Genomic DNA, 21,292 nt, shown 5'->3' on the forward strand with positions numbered 1-21,292 from the left:
GCACAGTAGTAGGGCGTTTGCCGATCTAGGACAGACTTGGGCTGGATGACTGGCATCCAATATGGTATCCCCCCAGTCTGCTAGGAATGATTTTTGAGAGCAGAGTAAGGAGTAACACCTGAGCGACACAATAAAATGGTAACAAGGGGCTGGAATGATAGCACAGTCGAGTAAGGTGTTTTGCATACGGCACCCCATATGGTCCCCTGAACATGGTAGGAATGATTCGTGAACACAAAGACAGGAATAACTTGAGTTCTGCCAGGTATGGTGCAAAAACCAAAAACAAACAACAATAATAAATGGTAACAAGGCTAATGAAATAGTACAGTTTGGGCATTGCCTTACATATTAGCAGATCTGGGTTCAATTCCTGGTCCCCCCTAGGATCCCCCAAGTAGAGCTAGGAGTAAACTCTGATTACATCTGGGTGTAGATGACCCCTACACTCTCTGAAAAGGTCAAAGTAACATAATAGCAATTTCAAGCATTTTTCACATAAAAAGATAAGGTTTTAAAGAAGATTCTTACTAGACTAATTCCTATTCTAGATCAAATTACTTCAAAAAATATTTAGGGATGAATATTTAAAGCTAAAGTGCTACAAGCTACTGCTCCTAAGAAGCTTCCTGCACACCTTACACCTATTACCCTGCACCCAAGTGATAAAGTTTTGTGACAGGCCTGACTCATCAAAGATTTGGAAAAAACAGCAATAGCCACTGCTCTATATTAACAAATGTCATTCAATTACCCAAATTAAACTAGGCTGACAACACAAGTAAAATATTCAATGGCTTGATATCAATATATATATATATATATATATATATATATATATATATATATATATATATATATATATATATACACAGTACTCAGGGGTTGCTCCTGGCTCCATACTCAGAAATCGATCCTGGCAGGCACGGGAAACCATGTGGGATGCAGGGATTTGAACCAATGACCTTCTGCATGAAAGGCAAACGCCTTACCTTCATGCTATTTCTCCGGCCCCTTGATATCATATTTTGTCTCTCTGTTTTCTCCTACTAAGCATCTTAAAGTCTAAAAAAACCTTTCAAAAAATAGCCTAGCCTACTCAAATATTTTATAATCCATTAATATCAAATTTCATATAGTGTGCTGCATTCATGTCTTCATATATCTGGCTGTCTACCTACAAATGATTTAATCTTTTGAGACTCAAGAGGGTCTTAACTGCTGTGGATTCCTTTCATGACTTTCTATGGACAGTGGCTTCTAACCACTCTTGGTACCATCTTTTGCACATACTTTCTAATTTACACATTTTTCATTATTAGTATAATGGTCAAGCTCCTTGAAGGGAGTGTTTCTTCTTTCTGTAGAGATAGTAACATGTTTCATCTTGTGTGCTAACTCTACTTACAGTATTTTAGGTTCTGATGTTGCTTCTATGCATGAGGGGAAAGCTAGAAAAACAATGCTGAAATATGTGACTGAACAAATTTTTTGCTATATAGGGGCTGGAGAGGTGGCGCTAGAGGTAAGGTGTCTGCCTTGCAAGCGCTAGCCAAGGAAGGACAGCGGTCCGATCCCCCGGCGTCCCATATGGTCCCCCCCAAGGCAGGGGCAATTTCTCAGCGCTTAGCCAGGAGTAACCCCTGAGCATCAAACAGGTGTGTGGCCCCAAAATTTTTTTTTGCTATGTAAACAGGGTTTCTAGAGATCACAAGTTAGTAACTTTTTACCTAGCCCATGATTAGCCCATTATCAAATAATAACAAACCTATATTAATCAAGATGGCAGCTGCTAGCTATGCAGGCTCATTAAAACTGATTGAATTAGGGTTGGAGAGTTTAGAGGGTAGAGCATTTGCCTTATATGCAACTAACATGGATTTGATGCCCAACATCCCATGTGGTGCTCTGAGCCCATCAGGAATGATCCAAACCAAATTAAATAGTGTTCTGGTCATATCTACATTTCAAGTGGATCTTGTGGTCACAGCTACACGTAGCTAGTAGCAAATGCTGGCAACCAAACAACAGATCAGTGATTACCATTTTTGAAAATTGTTATTTCCAAATATCATCTGGGCTATTACCCAGATGGCTGGAAAAAGAAGTTGTGACATAAATACAAATAGGAATATTACTCAATTATAATAAAAGATGTAATCTTGGGGCCAGCCTGAAAATACAGAGTATGGGTCACTTGTCTTGCACATGATAGACCAGGTTTGATTCCCAACATCCCAGATGGTCGGTCCCAAGCCTGACAGGAGTAATTTCTGAGCACAGCTTGAGCACTGCCAGGTGTGGTCCCGAAAAAAAAACCTAACAAACACAATAAATCGAAAAAGTAAAGATGTAATTTTTCACTAAAACATGGATGGAACCAGGGAGTAATATTAAGGGAAATAAATCAGAAAGAGAAAGACAAATATTGGACAGTCTCACTCATATGTGGTATATAAATAAAGGGAATAAACCATTTTCAATTTGGACAGGACCAACAGTACAGTGATAAAGTGTTTGCCATGCACATAACTAACCCGGTTGGATACCTGCATCATAAATGGTCCTCTGAGACCCCAATACACACCCCAAGGCAAAAGAAGGCATAGCAATGGTTCTACAGACAGTGGCAGGGGAAGGGGCACTTTAGCAGTAGCATGGTATTATCTTTAAAAGCATGTAAGCATTGTATACTCTTAAAAACAATGCTACCTCAGTTTAAGAAAAGTAACAGTGAACCTGAAATCCAATTAAAAGCCTATAATGCCTTCTTAGGGTATGTTTCATATGATATATTATTACTAGGGTAACATTTATATATTAGTTATTCTTATTATCTAATATATAAAAGTATCTTTCACTATAAAATTGGTTTTAAGTTTTTTAAAATTTTATTTTAGGCCACATTCAGTGGCGCTCAGGGATTATTTCTGACTTTGCAGTCAGAAACTACTCCTGACAGGCTTGGGAGACCATATGGGATGTTGGGAATTGAACCTGAATTGGCCTGTACAAAGGCAAATGCCCAACCCATTGTACCTTTGCTCTGGTCCCCACTATAAAACTGTTTAAATCAGTTTACAAAGCTTAATTACTCATAAAGCATTTGACATAGTTTTGGCATGTATTAAAAGGTTATATTCAACATATTTGGAAAGAAAATCAAAAGGGAAACAGATTCTTACACTAAGCAGCTCAGTCTTTCCCACAACTCATATATGATGGTGAGACTACCTGCTTTTTTTACTTGTCAAAAGTATGTTTGATCCTAAAATATAAGGACCAAATCTATTCAACATAAAATATGAAGAATGGGGATGAGTCTCTCTGGCAAAGCACCTGCTTTCCATGTGTAAGACCTTGAGGTTCAATATCTGGTACTACACACAGATCAGATTTATTCTTTTTATAATTGGAAAAATAGAACACTAAAGCCTTGGAAAAAACAGCACCCCCAAACAACACAACAATGAAAAAACTGTTTGCGAAGGGCTAAGTAGATAGCTCAGAACAAATGACGATCATGTGCAAGGAAGGCCCTGAATAATTCTCAGTCTTGTTTGATCCTCACCCCTGATGGGTATGGCAGCCATTTTCCCGGGAGCCTATATGGTTCACCAGGGTTATATAGATTTTTATACAGATGAAAAACAGATTAACTGTTGTCAGATGCTAGGGATTTATTTGACCTTATAAATGAGTAACAAAATGGTTTTTGTGCTAACACTGTAACTGAGTATCTTTTCTTTTTTTTTGGGGGGGGGGGGTGTTGAGTCACACCCGGCTGCACAGGAATTACTCCTGGCTCTACGCTCAGAAATTACTCCTGGCAGGCTTGGGGGACCATATGGGATGCCGGGTTTCAAATCACCATCCTTCTGCATGCAAGGCAAACACCCCACCTCCATGCTCTCTCTCTGGGCCCATAACTGAGTATCTTGATTGAGGGGTGACAAGGCTACAGATGTTGTCAGGTGAAATTTTAATTACTCAAAAATTAGAAGAAATTCAATGGAGTTAACACTTAGATGATTATCTTTATTCTGTATTTCCAAAGAGAACAAACGTCAAATTCCTATCAAAAAATTACATCCCCCAAAAAATATTCATTCCAAATAAGTCAGAAATAACTTTGTTGCCACTTTTATATAATGTAGTAGAATATGATTACTAGTAAGCATTCTTTTTTTATCCTCAATAATGATAGTACAAGTGGATTAATGTAATTTTCATCAATCCTGTTTTAATGTTGAAGACATTCTCTAATTATTGTAGTTTCCAGCTATAGGATGATATACTAATTCCAGTTAGCATAAGGAAATGTCAGACCTATAATTTTCAGACATGCTTTTCTAGAAAACTACTTTTGGGTTCTAACATCTATCAAGCATTTTTAAAGGATGCTGGTTGACTTTTTAAGTAATAAAGCGTTTTAACAGTTAGAAATAGGTACTTTTTTCTTTTTTGAAATATCTTTATTTAAGAACCACGATTACAAACTTGTTTGTAGTTGGGTTTCAATTATATATATATAGAATATCCCTCATCACCTCATCACCAGTGTAACACTCCCACCACCCACCACCAATGCCCTCCCCATCTCCCTCCTCCAGAAATAGGCACCTTTTTCTTATACAATTTACTTCATATATAACCTTTTGTAATCTAGGAATATTTTTTTCTCCCTAAATAAAAATTAAAATATAAATTAAAATCTCAAAATAAAAACTTAAAAAACAAAATAAAATTCAGTTTGAAAATAGCAAATGCTGGGGAATGGAGCAATATTACAGTGGATAGAGCACTTGCATGCTACAGTGGATAGAGCACTTGCATGCTAATGACCCAGGTTTGATCACTGGCACCCATATGGTTTCCCATTGCACTGCAGGGACTAATTCCTGTGGGCAGGGCCAGGAGCAATCCTGAGCATGGCTGGATGTGGCCCCCAAATAAAAACTGGAACAAAAAAATCAAATGCTGGGGCCAGAAAGATGGCTCAAAGAGTTAGTGAATATGCTTTGGATACAGGTGTCCCAGGTTTGATCCTCAGCACTGCATGGTCCTTCCCATCAGGAAGGGCCTCAAACCAAATAACAAAAAACATGCTAAACTGGCAGGATAAAATATCTAGATCAAGGACACGCATAACTGGATCATATTTAAAACAGGTTAAACAGGTCAGAACATTATTCAATGACTGAGAACCTCAGTACTCTTTTCTATGTACTTTTTTTGCAAAGAAGAAAACAAAACAAAAAAAGATTTGTATCGTCTTGAAAATCATTTAGACAGACCCTGGGAAAAATGCTTTCATGCTTATCTTTGGTTGCAATATTGAGAGGTTCAACCAGCAGTGCTCTGGAAAACAATGTGCTGCCAGGGACTGAACCGAGGACTTGTGCTCAGCCAGTTAAACTACCCCTTAATCATAAAATTCAAAACAACAAAAGCTCAACAGTTTTGCCTATGTAACCTTTCATCTGTTTTAAAATATCTACTTCTTAGGGACAGAGTGAGTGAAACATTCTCAAATATGCTGGTTGCTCATCAAATGAAATGGCTACAAAGCAGCACCATCACTATTAATGCACCAAGGACCACCAACAAAACCTAATTAAAAAAATTATCTTTCAGATAGATCTGAGTTGCTGAGTTTCAGGCTCAACTACTTGCCATCTGCTTCTGCCAATGAAGTTTTAGTGGAACGCAGCCAGGCCCATTTATTTATTGTCACACAACACAGAGCTGAACAGTTGTAAAAAAAACTAAATGAACCAAAACCTAAAACCTTTACAGAAAAGCCTTATTTAACTTGAATTAAGAAGCTGTTTAAGGGGCTGGAGAGATAGCACAGTGGTAGGGGTTGCCATGCACAATACCAATCCAGGACAGACCCAGGTTCGATCCCCAGCATCCTATAGGATCCCTCGGGTCTGCCAGGAGCGATTTCAGAGTGCAGAGCCAGGAGTAACCTGAGTGCCGCTAGTGTGGCCCCAAATCAAAACAAAATAAAGAAGCTGTTTAAGGCTCTGAGTATCACTATTTCTGATGGGGGGGATGACATCTGAGTCACTCTTCTGTTCATTCTTCATTCTCTATTTTAGAGGAGCATAAGATCATACACTGAGATAGAAATGCCATCTTTTTTTTTTTTTATCATATTGGCTTACATATCTTTCACAGTAGTATTTTAGGTACATATTAACATTGAATCAGGGGAATACCCATCACCAAATTTGTCCTCCCCTCATCCCCGTTCCCTTCCTGCAACCCATATCCCCCACCATCATCCCCCGGGCTGCTACAGTAGAATGGGGCAAAAAATAAGAAAAAAAATAAAAATAAATCAAATAAGCTGAAAATGGGCGGAGTCCTTCTAGAGGCTTTCAACCTCAGTTTGAGAGAAGACATGAAAAAGGTAATTGAAACACCACAACAATACAGAAATATCAAATTAAATATCCAGTGAGCACTACAGCAATAAAGACAAGCACCACACAATAGTTTTGGTTCTGAAATCAAACCACGCCAGAGTGCAAAAAGAGAAAGATAAAATAAAATTGGAGACATCAACTTCAATATCTACAACAAAATAAAGACATCAAAAGAAACCGATCAATCAATAAATATATATGTGGAAAAATGATTATTTTGGGCTTTTTTTTTTTGCCTTTTTTTTTTCTTTTTCCCCCTGCATAGGCACAGTTAACTATTGGGAATATTATAGAGAGAATTCCCTTGACCTAGGAGATACAGGGTTTCTCCACCCCTGAAGTATACTGTCATGGGATCAACTATAGAGAAATGCCATCTTTTTGTTAGGTGAAAAAAAACGGAGCACTATTTAGGCGGCAAGGGCTGGTGGTGATCAGATGAAGTGTTGTTTGGGTCCTTCAGTGCCAGGGACTAGAAGGCTCACCTGATGGTGATGCTTGTGAGCCTCCAGGGCTAACCTCAGTACTATGTTTGGGAGGCCATCTGATAATGGGGGTTGAACCCAGGTTGTGCCAATATGTGCCTTAAACCCCTGAACCACTGTTTTCCTGGATCCTTAAGCACTATTTTAAAAGTTCAAAGTGGGATGTAGCAGCTAATGCTGGTCAATGAAATCAGTATTTAAAAAATAGCCTTGTAAAGTTAAAAATCTGCTAAAATTTTTTAAGATAATAAAACCCAGAAAACATAACTATTAAAAGAGCTATTGCTTACGCTGTATGTGAATGAGCTGCTTTGGCATCTTAAATTCCCCAGGATATATAGATTCATAGTAAGCAATGTTACTCTCTGCCTCCGGGACTGGTATAACCATATTATCCCTCTTCTCGCCATACACCTGCTGTGCTGAAATAGCCCGCTGAAGATGGTGTTCCTAAAGGAAGAGAAAAACATGGTAAGTTTATGTAGTAGAAATAATAGCAATAGTTGTATGAAGAGATTTTAGTTTTAAATATAGGGGGATTTTTCAGTAGTCCTGTGGCTAACATTGATAAAATAATTTTTATCAACAAACATTTGATAAAACATTTTAGGTAGAAATGAGATTTTGTTGGATATTCAGCATATTATTTCAATAAAATATTATTATACTGTCAATGAGCTAAATTATTTAAGATTCCCAAAACTTACAGATGAGATTGAACCACAACATCCTACTTACTATATATATATAGTTCCCCTTAGGTTCTCGATAGGGGCAATCCCTGATCAAAGAACTGGGAATAAGCCCTGATGATAGGGATGCACTCATTCTCTGCTAAGTCACATAGTTGGTTCACTGACTAACTAGTCGATTAGTTACGCTTTTCTCACCAACCACTCCTCTACTTCCACCCTAAGCATCCTAAGGACATTCTCTGCTAAACAGCCACCTAAAATGATGAGCACAAAGAACAACTCTGAATACATAATGAATAAATGAATGTATATTGTTCCTGAATACATTTTAAGTCTATTCATCAAAAGTTAACAGATAAATATCCTAGGTGATACAATTCCAAAACATTTATCTATAATTTTCCGTATTTTCATTTCTTGACAGAAAAATGAGTATTTTACTAAAAAAATTTCAAAACTGGCAATGGCTAAAACAATCTATTTGACTCACCAAGTCTTTATTGTTTAAGTTAGCTCATTTCAAGAGTAATATATTCTATGGTGACAATGCAGAGCACATGATACAAGAATTGGTCTTTTGTTATTGGCAAGGTGCCAGAGTCAAGAGCAGGTTATTGACAAGTTTTGGCTTTTGCTCAGGGCTTATCTGGTCCTGTACTCAAGAGATCACTCCTGGCAGGGCTCAAGGGACCATCTGGGGTGACCAGATGGCCATACTCAAAACAAGTTCCCTACCCGATGGAAAAATAAAAAGAGCAAAATATTCAGGGTTGAGAGGGAGTCTAGTGTATGCGGTGCATGCCTTGCATGAAACAGACCTGGTTTTCACTCCTGGGTGCCACATATGGTCCCCTGGGCACTGAAGAGTGTGGCCCAAAAATCAGAGAAAAGTTATCTTTCTCACTATTCATTAAATTTTTAATATATATGTAACATATTTATTATCAACTTGCAAAAAAGAGAAAACATAGATTAAAGTAATCTTATTTGCAAATGAGGATAAGCAAGTAAAAATGAGAAATGAGAGGCCAGAAACAGTATAGAGGATAACATTTACACTTGCCAGCCCAGATTCAATCCTCAGCACCACATACGTAACCTGAACACCACCAGAAGTGATTCTATTCCTGTGCACAGAGCCAGAAGTGAACCATAAAAAAAGTCAGGAATAATCCCTGAACACAAGGGGAATGGTTCAAAAATATGGGTAAAAAAGAGGAACCAGGAAAGAGGTACAGAGAAACAAAAGTATCCCAGTTACTATTGATTCCTGGTTGCCATTTCTTTCAATAGTGCCAGGAGACTCCTGAGTAGAGAGCCAGGAGTAAACCCTAAGCTCAACCTTCTGGTGCTTACCCACCTCCACTTAAAGAGCTAACAAGATTTGTCTTTGAGTAGAAAGATATTAAATGGTAAGGCCAAGTAACAAATGATAAAATTAAGAATAAATTCAGAACTCATTAAATATTCCCAAATACACCACTTTAAAACTAACTTGAGTTTTTAATATGCAAGTTTAAACTGTGGGTAGAAATCATTCTAAATCTGTGACCACATCATAAATATCCTTTGTAATACAGCTTGGAAAATAATCAGAGAAACAAGAATAGATAGCAGAATAGATACTAATAAAATAGTCTTAAAATTCCAATATAGTTCAGAACACCTGTGAAGTTTCTTTATAGAATAGAATGTTTTAAAGTAGGTTCAGTTCAAATTTAAGAGTTAATCACCAAATACCATGATAATTCCAAATCTTCGTTTAAAAGGGGTGGGGGAGATAAATTCTAAAATAAAAGTAATCTGTAGGGAACAGAAAAAAATAGAACTCTTTAGTATTTAAAATAAATAGAATCACCATCATTATGTCTTCCCATACTGGAAGAACACATATTTAGAGAAAGATTAAAGTATGAACCAGGCTTAAAGACAGTCACTCTGCTACCTATTTTTATCATACATCTTTAGTTTGTTTTTGGTAAACATTCTATTTAGAACTTGCACACTGCTCATGTCCAATGTACATCATCCTTGGCAGTACCACTCCCAATCCCCTACACCACCATGAAAAATCCCCACTAGCTCTTCAGGTTTTTGTTTGTTTGTTTTTAGGGGGAAGGGAACATACCCAATGGTAGTCAGGGATTACTCAGGACAGATTCAGGAAACCACAGGGGTACCAGGGATCACACTGAGTCAGCAGCATGCATGGCAAGTGTTCTCCTACCCACTGTACTGTAACTCTGGTCCTGCTTTCAGTCAGATTTAAAAGAATTTTTTCTCCTAACCAGAACTGAGTCTTTCATTTGTGTTCTTAGAATATAACAGTCTATGCTTAGAAACCATGCTGTCCTTATGTACTTGTTTACAAACCTATCTCCAAAATGTGGACCTAAGAGAAAAACTATTGTAATTGACCTCTGTATTTTCCTTTAAAAGTGTATTCTCAGGGCTGGAGTGATAGTACAACGGTAAGGTATTTGCCTTGCATGCAACCAACATAGGACGGACATCGGTTCAAATCCCTGCATCCCAAATGGTCCCTCCAGCCTGCGAGGGGTGATTTCTGAGCACAGAGCCAGGAGTAACCCATGAGCACAGTCGGATGTGGCCCAAAAAACAAAAGCAAAACAAACAAACAAAAGTATGTTCTCTTGTAATATCAATAATTAAAATTATTATTGTAATTTATATTTTGCTTTACTGCAGATGTTATATATTTTATAAAATGTTCTAGAAAACTCAAAAAACCTAAAGATTTTGATAAATGCATGCTAAAATATTTCTACTGTTGTATGCATTTTAATTATCTAAATTAAAAAGAAAATGCTTCAAAGTTATAATTACAGCATATAGATTTCTTACCAAAGATTTTTATTTTCTTACTAGTTATTTTTCTAATACATAGCCACTACTAGATGTCCTTGGTTACTGAATTAAATATAATTTATTAAAAGCAACAATAATGTACAGAATTTCCTGTGGGGAAACAAGCGACTCATTCTTGAAAAGCTTCAGTTTAAATTGCTGATTTATGAAGAGCTACATAGACTCCACTGCCACTTGAATAAAAGGACTGAACTGAATTACTCTATCACCTTTTTTTGAAAGACATTTCTAAGAGCCGTAACATCCAAGTCTATTCAGGAGCATCACTTCAGCAAATTCTTTCGTTCTTCTACATTGAAATACACGACAGTTGCTTGGCTCATTATAATAGTTTTCTAACTGGTTTCCCTGCTATTCTTTAAAGTGGAGTCAAGAGTAATGCAGTGAATATACAAGGCAAATCTATTCAAAGCATTTTAATTATTTCCCATCTCAACACAGCCAAAGTTCTTAAAACTGGTTACTAGAGGGGCCAGAGCGATAGCACAGCAGTAGTGCATGTGGCCAACCGGGAGAAGACCCAGGTTCTCCCATATGGTCATCTCCCCCAGCCTGCCAAGAGAGATTTCTGAGTGCTGAGCCAGAAATAACTCGAGCCTAGTCTGGTATGGCCCCAAAATCAAAAACCAAACAAAAAAACAATCCCAACCCAAACCAAAAAACCCTGCTTTCTAGAGTCATGTTATTTTCATTCCTCATGTAATACTATCTGCTCTTTACTCATTTTTCTCACTTAGCAGACTCCTTGTTAAATTTAAAAGAAACTGAACTGCTGCTTCCATACTTTCTTCAAATCTGTCTAAAAACCATTTTTCCCAGGCAAATTATTCTTTTCTACCATTATAAGGACTGAAACTCTTCCATGTGGCCCAGCAACCATTTTAAAAGTATACACCTGAGAAAAATAAAAACACAAGTTCCCTTAGCACCCCAACTTGAAAAATAGTTCTTTCATAATAGTCTCAAATGGCCCAAATGACCATCAATAGGATAGATGATCAAATGCTGGTACAGTAAAAAAGGAATACACAGCAATAAAAAGGAAGCAAGTATTATATATATCTATCACCAAACTATCACCAAATTACTGGGGGAGGGAGTAAAAATAAAGTGTCACACAAAGCATTACAGTCTTTGAGATCATTTTTGTGAAATTTCAAAACAGGCAAATTAATCTACAGAGAAAAAATATCAAAGAGGGTAATCTTTCATCTATCTTAATGGATTATGCAAGTATATTTGTCCAAATTTAGCTGGCTTAAATATTTAACTGTATCAAATTGTACTGTAAGAGAAAAAAAACCCACTAAACTATTGCACAGTTAATGATATATACATGGGGGGAGGGGAACACACAAGGCACGCTTGGGTTATTCCTGGCTCTGTGCCCAGTAATTATTCCTGGTGGGACTCAGGAGACCATATGAGATGCTGGGTTGGCTGTGTGCACAGCAAGTGCCTTTACATACTACACTATATTTCTGGCCCTACTTTCTTTTTGAAGCATGTACTGATACCTGCAAATTTTATTTTATAATGCATCAAAAATAAAAAAGATGTGTGAGAAAGCAAGTAATATTAAAGGCATAATTTGCTATGGAGATACATGATAGTCACTCTAAAATATTAGAAAACTACTGTTACTAACTTTATGTAATAAAATGGTGCAGAAATATGGAATGCTGTTTTTACCTACCCCAAGTCTACAATGTCAAGTAACCCATAAAGATCTGTTGAATATGCCAGAGACTTTACCACAATAGGTATCTTACTCAAAAGGAAGTAAATGGGCAAATATCCTAGGATTATCTTTCTAAAGATAATCTTAGGCACACTAAAATATTTTTATTCTATACTATAAAAAAGAAACAAAAGAACTATTTTTAAAGATATTCTTTTTAGGGTTCTGTACTTTTGCTCACATGGATGTACATATATGTTGGCATTACCACAGCCTTGCTCTGCTTAAAAGTATGAGTCAACAGTTCAATCTTAATTTTCTTTAGCATGAAACATTTTTCAATTTATAACAACATATTCGGGATTTAATGTAACATGACCAAAGGCAAGTCTAAGAAAATTAAACTGACTTCTAACCTTTGCATTCTCTTGTTGTCCACCTGGAAACCTATGTTGTCCCAACTTTTTAAGAGTCCATATTCTCTATATGATGATAACAATACAAGGAAGAACGAACTAAAGTGATATCTTCTAACTACTCTCAGCAAAGTCAAACTGAAAGCTTTCTCCAGGGGCCAGACCCTTGCACACATCTAACCTGGAGTTCCATCCTCAACATCCTAGAATTCAGGGGTCTCAAACTCGTTTGCAGCCCTCTGGACAATTTGTGGCCCTGCCCTAGAGGAATCTTGTTTTGTTTTAGTTGTTTGGGTCACACCCCCCAATGTTCAAGGCTTACAACTGATTTTGCACTCAACGATCACCCCGACTTTGCCTCTTGCGGCCCCCAGGTAAATTGAGTTTGAGACCCCTGGATCTAGGTAGATCTCCTCTTCCCCCACCCCCGCTCCAAGCAAGGAAAGGAGTGATTCCTGAGCAGAGCCAGAAATAAGCCTTAAAGGGCTGGAGATAGCACAGTGGTAGTGCGTTTACCTTGCATGCGGTGGACTCGGGAGGAACCAGGTTCAATTCCCAGCATTTCATTTGGACCCCCCAGCCTGCCAGGGGCAATTTCTGAGTGCAGAGCCAAAAGTTAAATTTAAAAATCAATAAAATGCTCAAAGAACTCTTAATTTTGGCTATAATATTTTGGTAGGGGTGTTTGAATAGAACCAAGCAGTGCACAGCGACCACGTATTGTGGCAATTCAAGGGTACTTACTATGAGTGCCAGAGATTAAACTAGCAGTATCTCTGATCTCTCTCTATATATATATATTGGTTTTTAGGTCACAACTGGCAGCATTCAGGGGTTATTCCTGGCTCTATGTTCATAAGTTGCTCCTGGCAGGCTCAGGGGGCCATATGGGATGTCGAGATTTGAACCACTGTCTGTTCTGGATGGGCTGCGTTCAAGGCAAATGCCCTACCACTGTGCCCCCTAGTTAAGATGTCAAAGATTTCTGTATTTCTAAAGTACCCCTGAATTAAATACCTTTCAACTCATACAGTCACATAATAAGAAGCTTCTCATTTTTAAGGGTTAACACCCTAAAGCAAAGCAACATCATATAAACTGTCATACGATTTAAAGCTATCTAAAACTAAACATATTTAAATATCCTAGTAGGGAGACAAAAGCTATAGCCCTGTACACAATTTTTTTTGTTTTTTGTTTTTTTGGGTCACACCCAGCAGCGCTCAGGGGACCATATGGGATGCTGAGATTCAAACCACTGTCCTTCTGCATGCAAGGCAAACGCCCTACAGCTGTGCTATCACTTTTTCAAAGAAAAAAAATTCTGTCAGGGATTTATCATATTTATACTGAGGATAAAATTAGAAATCTTAATTTCTTGCACACACTTTGGAATTCCAGACACAGGTTAAAGGTATCTTTCTAGATGTTCCACACAAACCTAACACAGTATGGACATCTATCTCCATCCAGTAACTTCAAATCTGTTTTGCTAATGAACTAGAGCAGCACACAACTAGTACCTGAGTCAGAAGCCTGGTTTCCCCAGTGCTTTTGCTTTCCACTTATTTCTTCACTTCCAAATTAGACACCAGAGTTACTTAGTTCTATAAATAACTCATTCATTTTGTGTAAAAGTTATTCCATGTTCTTTCATCCTACTGCTATAGAACTGTGAAAGCAACCACCTTCTTACCACTAATTTCTCTCACTGTTCTCCAATTTCTTTTCATAACTACCATCTATGTTTCATTACGCGTAGTCTCTGGCTCTCTATTTCCTTTTTAAAGTTTATTTTTTGGTGGGGAGGAAGTGGATTCCCAAGAAAGTTCTCAAGAAGCCTTGGGACCCATTGCTGATTCTGAGCCCACTCAGCCAACTGGGTCAGGAGTTCAATGTGTGGGTGCTGCTTAATTCCTACAGTGCTGGGATTATCTGGGTTAACCTGGTTGTGCTTGGGACTGTCGGGGCCACTAATGTTCTGTGATGACAACAATGTTACACAGGTAATGCTCAAGGGACTATGTGGTATCAGGATCAAATCTGGGTCAGTTACATGCAAAGCATGTGCCTCAAACCCTGTATACTAGCTCTGCAGCCCCTCTATTGCTTTCTTGATTAAATTCAAGGTTGGAGGTATGGCAAAAAGGGGACTTCAGTTTTTTCTTTGTTTCTTGGATCACATCACGCAGTACAGGGTTTACTCTGGTAGACCTCAGGATTTACTCTGGCTCTGCACTTAGGAATCACTGCTGGCAAGCTCAGGAAATCATATGGGATACTATGGTATAGAATCCAGGTCAGTCATGTGCGAGGCAATAGTCCTATTTGCTGTGCTAATTCCAGCCCCATATTTGAGCTTTTACATGTCAAAAATTTTTGACATATTTTAAAATATTTCTTTTTTCAAAGGTCATGACAAAATATAACTAAATGTATATGTGTGTATATATAGCAAAAGAAATGGCAATCAACCTCATGTCACAAATCAGTAAACCTGTTTACACAGTAAATCTATATTTTTTCTTTTTGGGGGGGTCACACCCCGTGATGCTCAGGGATTACTCCTGGCTCTGTGCTCAGAAATTGCTCCTCGCTTGGGGGACCATATGGGATGCGGGGGATCAAACTGCAGTCTGTCCTAGGTTAGTGCATGCAAGGCAAATGCCCTACCACTTGTGCCACTGCTCTGGCCCCAGTAAATCTATATTTAAAACAAGCTGTGACTCTAGAGAGTATGAGTTCTTAACAACTTCACTACCTTGACTTTCAAAGGAATAGATATACACATATTGCTTATCAATACAAAGGAAAACTAGTAACTAAACAACAGAGAAACTTGACTATACCATGCCATAGTTGAGAGCACCGTAATTAAAATGAGCATTACTAATAAAAGAAAAATGGGTATATGTATACTGATATGATCTAATGCCCTAAAATTTCATGTCTAATATTCTAATTAGGAATGCACTGTTTCTGAATATAACTGAGAAAACACCGGAAAAAAAAAAAAACACCCCCAAAACCAAGTTAGGACATTTCCTTCTTCTTCTTCTTTTTTTTTTTTTGCTTTTTGGGCCACACCCAGTGACACTCAGGGGTTCCTGGCTATGCGCTCAGAAATCACTCCTGGTTCGGGGGGCCACATGGGGATCGAACTGAGGTCTGTCCTGGATCAGCATACGCAAGGTAAACACCCTACTGCTTGCGCCACTGCTCCGGCCCCGAGGACACTTCATTTTTAAAGGAATTATATTATTTTTATAAAATCTTCATCATAAAGGAACTGAACTTTGTGGCAAAAGGCATGATAAAATATAGTTAATTTACTTTCTAATGTTACAGGGAAAACTGAGTGCAAGTGTGAGCATATGGCACAAAATGTTCAAATAACATATACATGGTCATACTTTTCTTGAAATTATTTCCAAGTTATAACTTTTTTTAAAAAATGCTAAAGTTATAGAAAATTAAAAAAATTTAAAGTAAATTCCAAACCCTGAGATATAGCTTAAACTTAGGCTAATGTTATATAATGTTTTATATGCCAGATGTCGAAATACAAACACTGCTGGGAGTGAACAATGATTCCTGAGCCAGAAGGAAAGAAAACCTGTGAACCACTAAGTATAGAAACCAAACCAAAACCCCATTACTATTATCAAAAAAGAAGACTTTCAGGGCTGAGAAGATAAACCCGAGTTCAAACTCTGACACTACTTGTTTATACCCCACCCTTGGCCCCTGATCTCTAGCACTACCAGGTGTGACCCTGGTAGTCCTAACAATGACACTCCTGTCAGGACCAGTATAGCTGGGAGTGAGTCCTCTAAACACCACTTGGGAAGGTCCCTAATCTGTTTCCCCAAAAGATAAACTCTGTAAGCACAAGAAGATTCAAGAGATATTTCTATAACTAAGTTTCTTGGTTCTTAATTTCACAGTAACCATGTGAACTCACTGTTCAAGACACACTGAAATATTTTTAAAGTTTTTATTTTTTTTTTAAAAAAGGTAAATCTTTGAAATCAGCAACAGAACTTTCTTTTGTGGACTGTAATATAAATCAGGGGTTGGTAAACTATAGCCTAGGGCAAATCTGTGGTAATGTATTTTACCACAGTTTGGTAAGCCATTTTTATCAGACCACTGGCATTTGCATTTGTTTACGAATTGTCTGAGAGGCAGCTTTTGTTCTCCAAAAGCAGAATTAAATAGTTATTACAGACTACAGGCCTGTAAAAGCTTAATGGCCTACTTGACTCTACTGGGTTTGATAGTACAATATTTATACTGTTTCTTGGAGAGTTAACAGGATGGCTGTAATATACTGTAACTAGCTGACAGACACTAAGACCTGCTCATTTGGTGAAAATAAGGGAAGAGAAAAGTGGAGCTTTATTCCTCAGGGGAGGGGTTGAGTCTTAATAACTGGCAGTACTCAGGCGATGCTCCTGAACATTGGGGGACCAAATATAGCGGATTGAACCAGGGTCACTGGTTTGCAAAGCAAACCTTGTACTATCTCTCTAGCAGCCCCAGGAAGTAGAGTTTTATTCTGTGTATAGTATATATGTATTGGGGTGGGCGGGACACCACATCCAGTAGTGCACAGGAGAAATTTCTGGAACTGTGCTCAGGAGGGATATACGTGGCAGTGCTGGGGACCATGTGGTCTTGGGCATTATTTGAACCAGAGATTATTTAGTCGTATGCAAGGCAAATACCTTAAATACTGTACTACCTCTACCTCTCCAACCTCAGAAATAGAGCTATTTAAACAAACCAAAAATGATCACTATGTTCAGACCCTAAATAAAACGCTTAATCCTTTACTCTAATGTTGTATCATACCCATTTTCTAGGGAAAGTGAACTCAGTAAGATTAAGCACTTGCCCGAAGTGATGGAAGTAGGATTTGTATTGAGGTCTGACTCCAGAACCTCATGGTCTTTTTACTGTAGTTTAATGGTTCCTTCTTGTCTTCTTTTGCCTTCCCCATCTATGGCTGAGTTCTGGACGGTACACTCAGGGGAAAGACTCAGAATACTAAGAGAAAAGCAGAAAGGACTTGAAACCACTGAAGAGATGAGCCTTCCCCATCTATGGCTGAGTTCTGGACGGTACACTCAGGGGAAAGACTCAGAATACTAAGAGAAAAGCAGAAAGGACTTGAAACCACTGAAGAGATGAGCAATAGAGTCATAGCTACAAGGATCATTGGGATGCTAACAATCCGATCAATTTAGGATAGAGCTAAACATTTCCCAAGTTCCTAACTTCACTTCAAGACTCTTTAGAATGCTTTGTGAGATAAATATTCATAAAAGTTTAGCACATGGCAATATTCATTCATGTACTCTGCTTATGAAGGAAGAAGCTTAAGTCACAGTGGAGTCCAGGTTCACATGATTTCCTATTTAGCTCTTTACCGCCCATCATCCCAAAGTAAAAAGGATCACATAAAGAATGATTTTCTTTCTAATAAACACATTATCTTGTTGAACAGACAACAGAAACACATCTATGACTTCCCCAAATCCAGAATACTCTTTCTTAATATATTTTTGACATACACTCCAAACAAAATTCTATTTTTATAAAGCAATCTTCTCTTTGGTTTTGGGGCCATAGCTGACTTCTCATTCCTGTCTCAGTGCTCAGGGGATCAAATATGGTGCTGGGCTAGGAACTGGGTCAGCTGTGAGCAAGGCAAGCTCTTCACCTACTCTACTCTCTGGCAGGAATCAGCTACTAATTAAAAAATTATGAAGGGATTTACTTGTCTTTTATAAGTTCTATAGTGACAGGATGATAGTATTGCAAGTAGGGCCTTTGCCTGGGCCGACCTGAGTTCAATCCCCAGCAACCCACATATGTGGCCCCTGAGCTTGCCAGAAGATATCCCTGAGTGCAGAGTAAGGAGTATGCCCTGAGCATTGCAGGGCGTGACCCATAAACCAAAAAAGAAAAATAAATAAAAGATTTTTATTGGCCAGTATTATTGTCTACTAAAAAAGAAATCATAAGACATGAAACTGTCTACTATTCAAGAAGATAAAGAGATTTAATAAAGGTTGTAGCCAGTTCTTTTTTTTGTTTGTTTTTTTTTTTGTTTTGTTTTGTTTTTCAGGCCACACCCGTTTGATGCTCAGGGATTACTTCTGGCTAAGTGCTCAGAAATTGCCCCTGGCTTGGGGGGACCATATGGGATGCCAAGGGATAGAACCGTGGTCCTTCCTTGGCTAGCGCTTGCAAGGCAGACACCTTACCTCTAGTGCCACCTCGCTGGCCCCGTAGCCAGTTCTTAATTAAGACTAAATTTGAAAAAATATTTTTATCCATCTGAAACTATGGGTAAGTTTTATCCATCCTTCTCAACCTTTTCTGACTATGTTTTCTTTTCAATCCTGTTTCCTTCCTGTTGGTTCCGTCTTTTTTTTTTTTGGTTTTTGGGTCACACCTGGCTGCGCTCAGGGGTTACTCCTGGCAGGCTCGGGAACCATATGGGATACCGGGATTTGAACCACCGTCCTTCTGCACGCAAGGCAAATGCCTTACCTCCATGCTATCTCTCCGATCCCTGGTTTCCTGTCTTATGGGCAGGAACCTTAGTCTTGTGCTGTGGTTCCCTAGGTATTTAATTTTCACCTGTGGCACCAGGCTGAGAAACGATCTAAAATATAAACATTTGAATTTGTATGAATGCTATGATCTGCACATGTTTTGTAATTGTAGAATTATTTTCATATAAATGACGACTAGTTTAGGAAGAAGCAATAGCTTATTACAATTATTATTTATTGCTTATTACTTCAGAATAAAACTAATCTTAAACTTAAAAAAAATAACAGGGGGCCAGAGTGGGTAGGACGGTTTACCTTGCATGCAGCCAACTCAGATTGGATCCCCGGCATTCTGGGCAACCTCCAGTCCCCTAAACCCTACTAGGAATAATTCCAGAACACTGTGAGAAGTAACCAGTGAGCTGCTAGGGTGTAGCCCCGAAATCAAATATATAAAAATTAAAAGTAAGCCAAATTAACCTTTCCCGTACTAACAAATAATGTGTCTTAACTAAGACTGCTCTAAGGATTAAACAAAATTATACCCACGTAATCATGGGCATTTATTATATCATGCAAACTGTAACAATGGCTTACTTAACAGAAATGCCTGTATTAGTTATATACTAATCAATAACTAAGACCAATCCCAAATTTTACCTTACCTTGTGCTTCCTTAAAAGATATCCTTCTTCCTACTAATTCTATGACATTCTATATCTCCAATTTTTATGGCAGACCATAACTATTAACAAAATAATCCTAATGTTGGATGATGATCAAATCTCAATGTAGAACTTATGATATGATAAATTTCCAGCGCCAAACCATAATACTTTTCTGCTTTTTCAAGAATAAGATCTATGTACTTAAAGTATACAAAAAAAAAAAAAAAAACAACAACACAATTGTACAGAGCTGTGATTGCCCAGCTTTCATCATAATTAATGGTTTAACTCATCTCAAAAAATTTCATCACATTGTTCCAAAGTGGATCTGAAATGACTTGAAATTCTTTTTTTTTGTTTTGTTTTTCGGTCACGCCCAGCAGCGCTCGGGGAACCATATGAGATGGCGGGATTCGAACCACTGTCCTCTTGCATGCAAGGCAAATGCCTTACCTCCATGCTATCTCTCTAGCCCGACTTGAAATTCTTAAAACTTTTAATGAATGCTACTCAAAATAAATAAATAAATAAATCTAGTCTTTCTGTGGAAATAAAAATGTAAAACTCAAATAACAGCTATCTGTATGCCTATAGCTCAATCTTATATATATTTAAATTATCATCTCTTTAAGTTACCAGTATTTAAAGCTTCAAAAGAAATCATATTCCTTCTTGGAAAAATTCTTAGGCTCAACCCTCCCCCCTCAAAAAAAAAAAAAACCCAACCAAACAACCATAAAACACTATATAATTACCTATAATTTATAGCAGAAAGAGTAAATCCATCTTTTTGTTGCTGTTTGGTTTATTGGGCTATGACTGGCGGTGCTTAGGGGTTACTCCTGTCTCTGCGCTCAGAAATTAATCCTGTCAGGCTCGTGGGACCATATAGGATGCTGGGATGGAACCTGGGTCTGTCCCAGGTCAGCCACGTGCAAGGCAAAAGCCCTACTGCTGTACTATCAGCAGTACTATCAGCTGTACTCCAGCTCCAAGAGTAAATAAATTTTTCAGAAAAGTAAATCATGCTAAAAGTTTGTGTAATCTCAAAAGTTGTACTTGATTAAGAGTATACAGTATTTATATTACCAAACTATTACTAGAATGCAAAATGTATTGCTTATATCATATTTTATTGATTAGCCATTCACTGGCTTGCAATATAGAACTTCAAGTGCAACTGTTTCTACAATGTATTAGTCTCACTGCACCCACAACCAAATGAATAACCATGTTTCAAAATGATCCTCCCAATGCTTTCCCTTTTACCAGTCCGAGTTATTTCACAGCCTAAGCTTTCCTTACATATATATATATATATGTATATATATACATATATATGTAATATCATATATATCCAACCCCTCAAAAAATAATTTAAAATGAAGAAAGATAAAGGGAGAAAATACGGTCTCCTTAAGTTATCTTAACTGTGCTTATAAATGACCAATA

General features: G+C 37.8%; 1 protein-coding gene and 1 long non-coding RNA gene across 2 annotated transcripts in view; both read right to left on the reverse strand.

Annotated features, from left to right (window-relative positions):
• Window positions 1-21,292, reverse strand: part of LOC126013953 (uncharacterized) — a 252,752-nt gene that overhangs the window by 59,495 nt on the left and 171,965 nt on the right. The gene's annotated exons all lie outside the window — the stretch shown is intronic.
• The window catches only part of EPC1 (enhancer of polycomb homolog 1), a 66,192-nt gene that overhangs the window by 26,424 nt on the left and 18,476 nt on the right, over window positions 1-21,292 (reverse strand). The window contains 1 exon segment of the mRNA XM_049777171.1: window positions 7,213-7,372. Within this exon segment, the coding sequence (XP_049633128.1) occupies window positions 7,213-7,372 (160 nt within the window).

Source organism: Suncus etruscus, chromosome 7 (assembly GCF_024139225.1).
Source record: "Suncus etruscus isolate mSunEtr1 chromosome 7, mSunEtr1.pri.cur, whole genome shotgun sequence".
Taxonomy (NCBI): Eukaryota; Metazoa; Chordata; class Mammalia; order Eulipotyphla; family Soricidae; genus Suncus; species Suncus etruscus.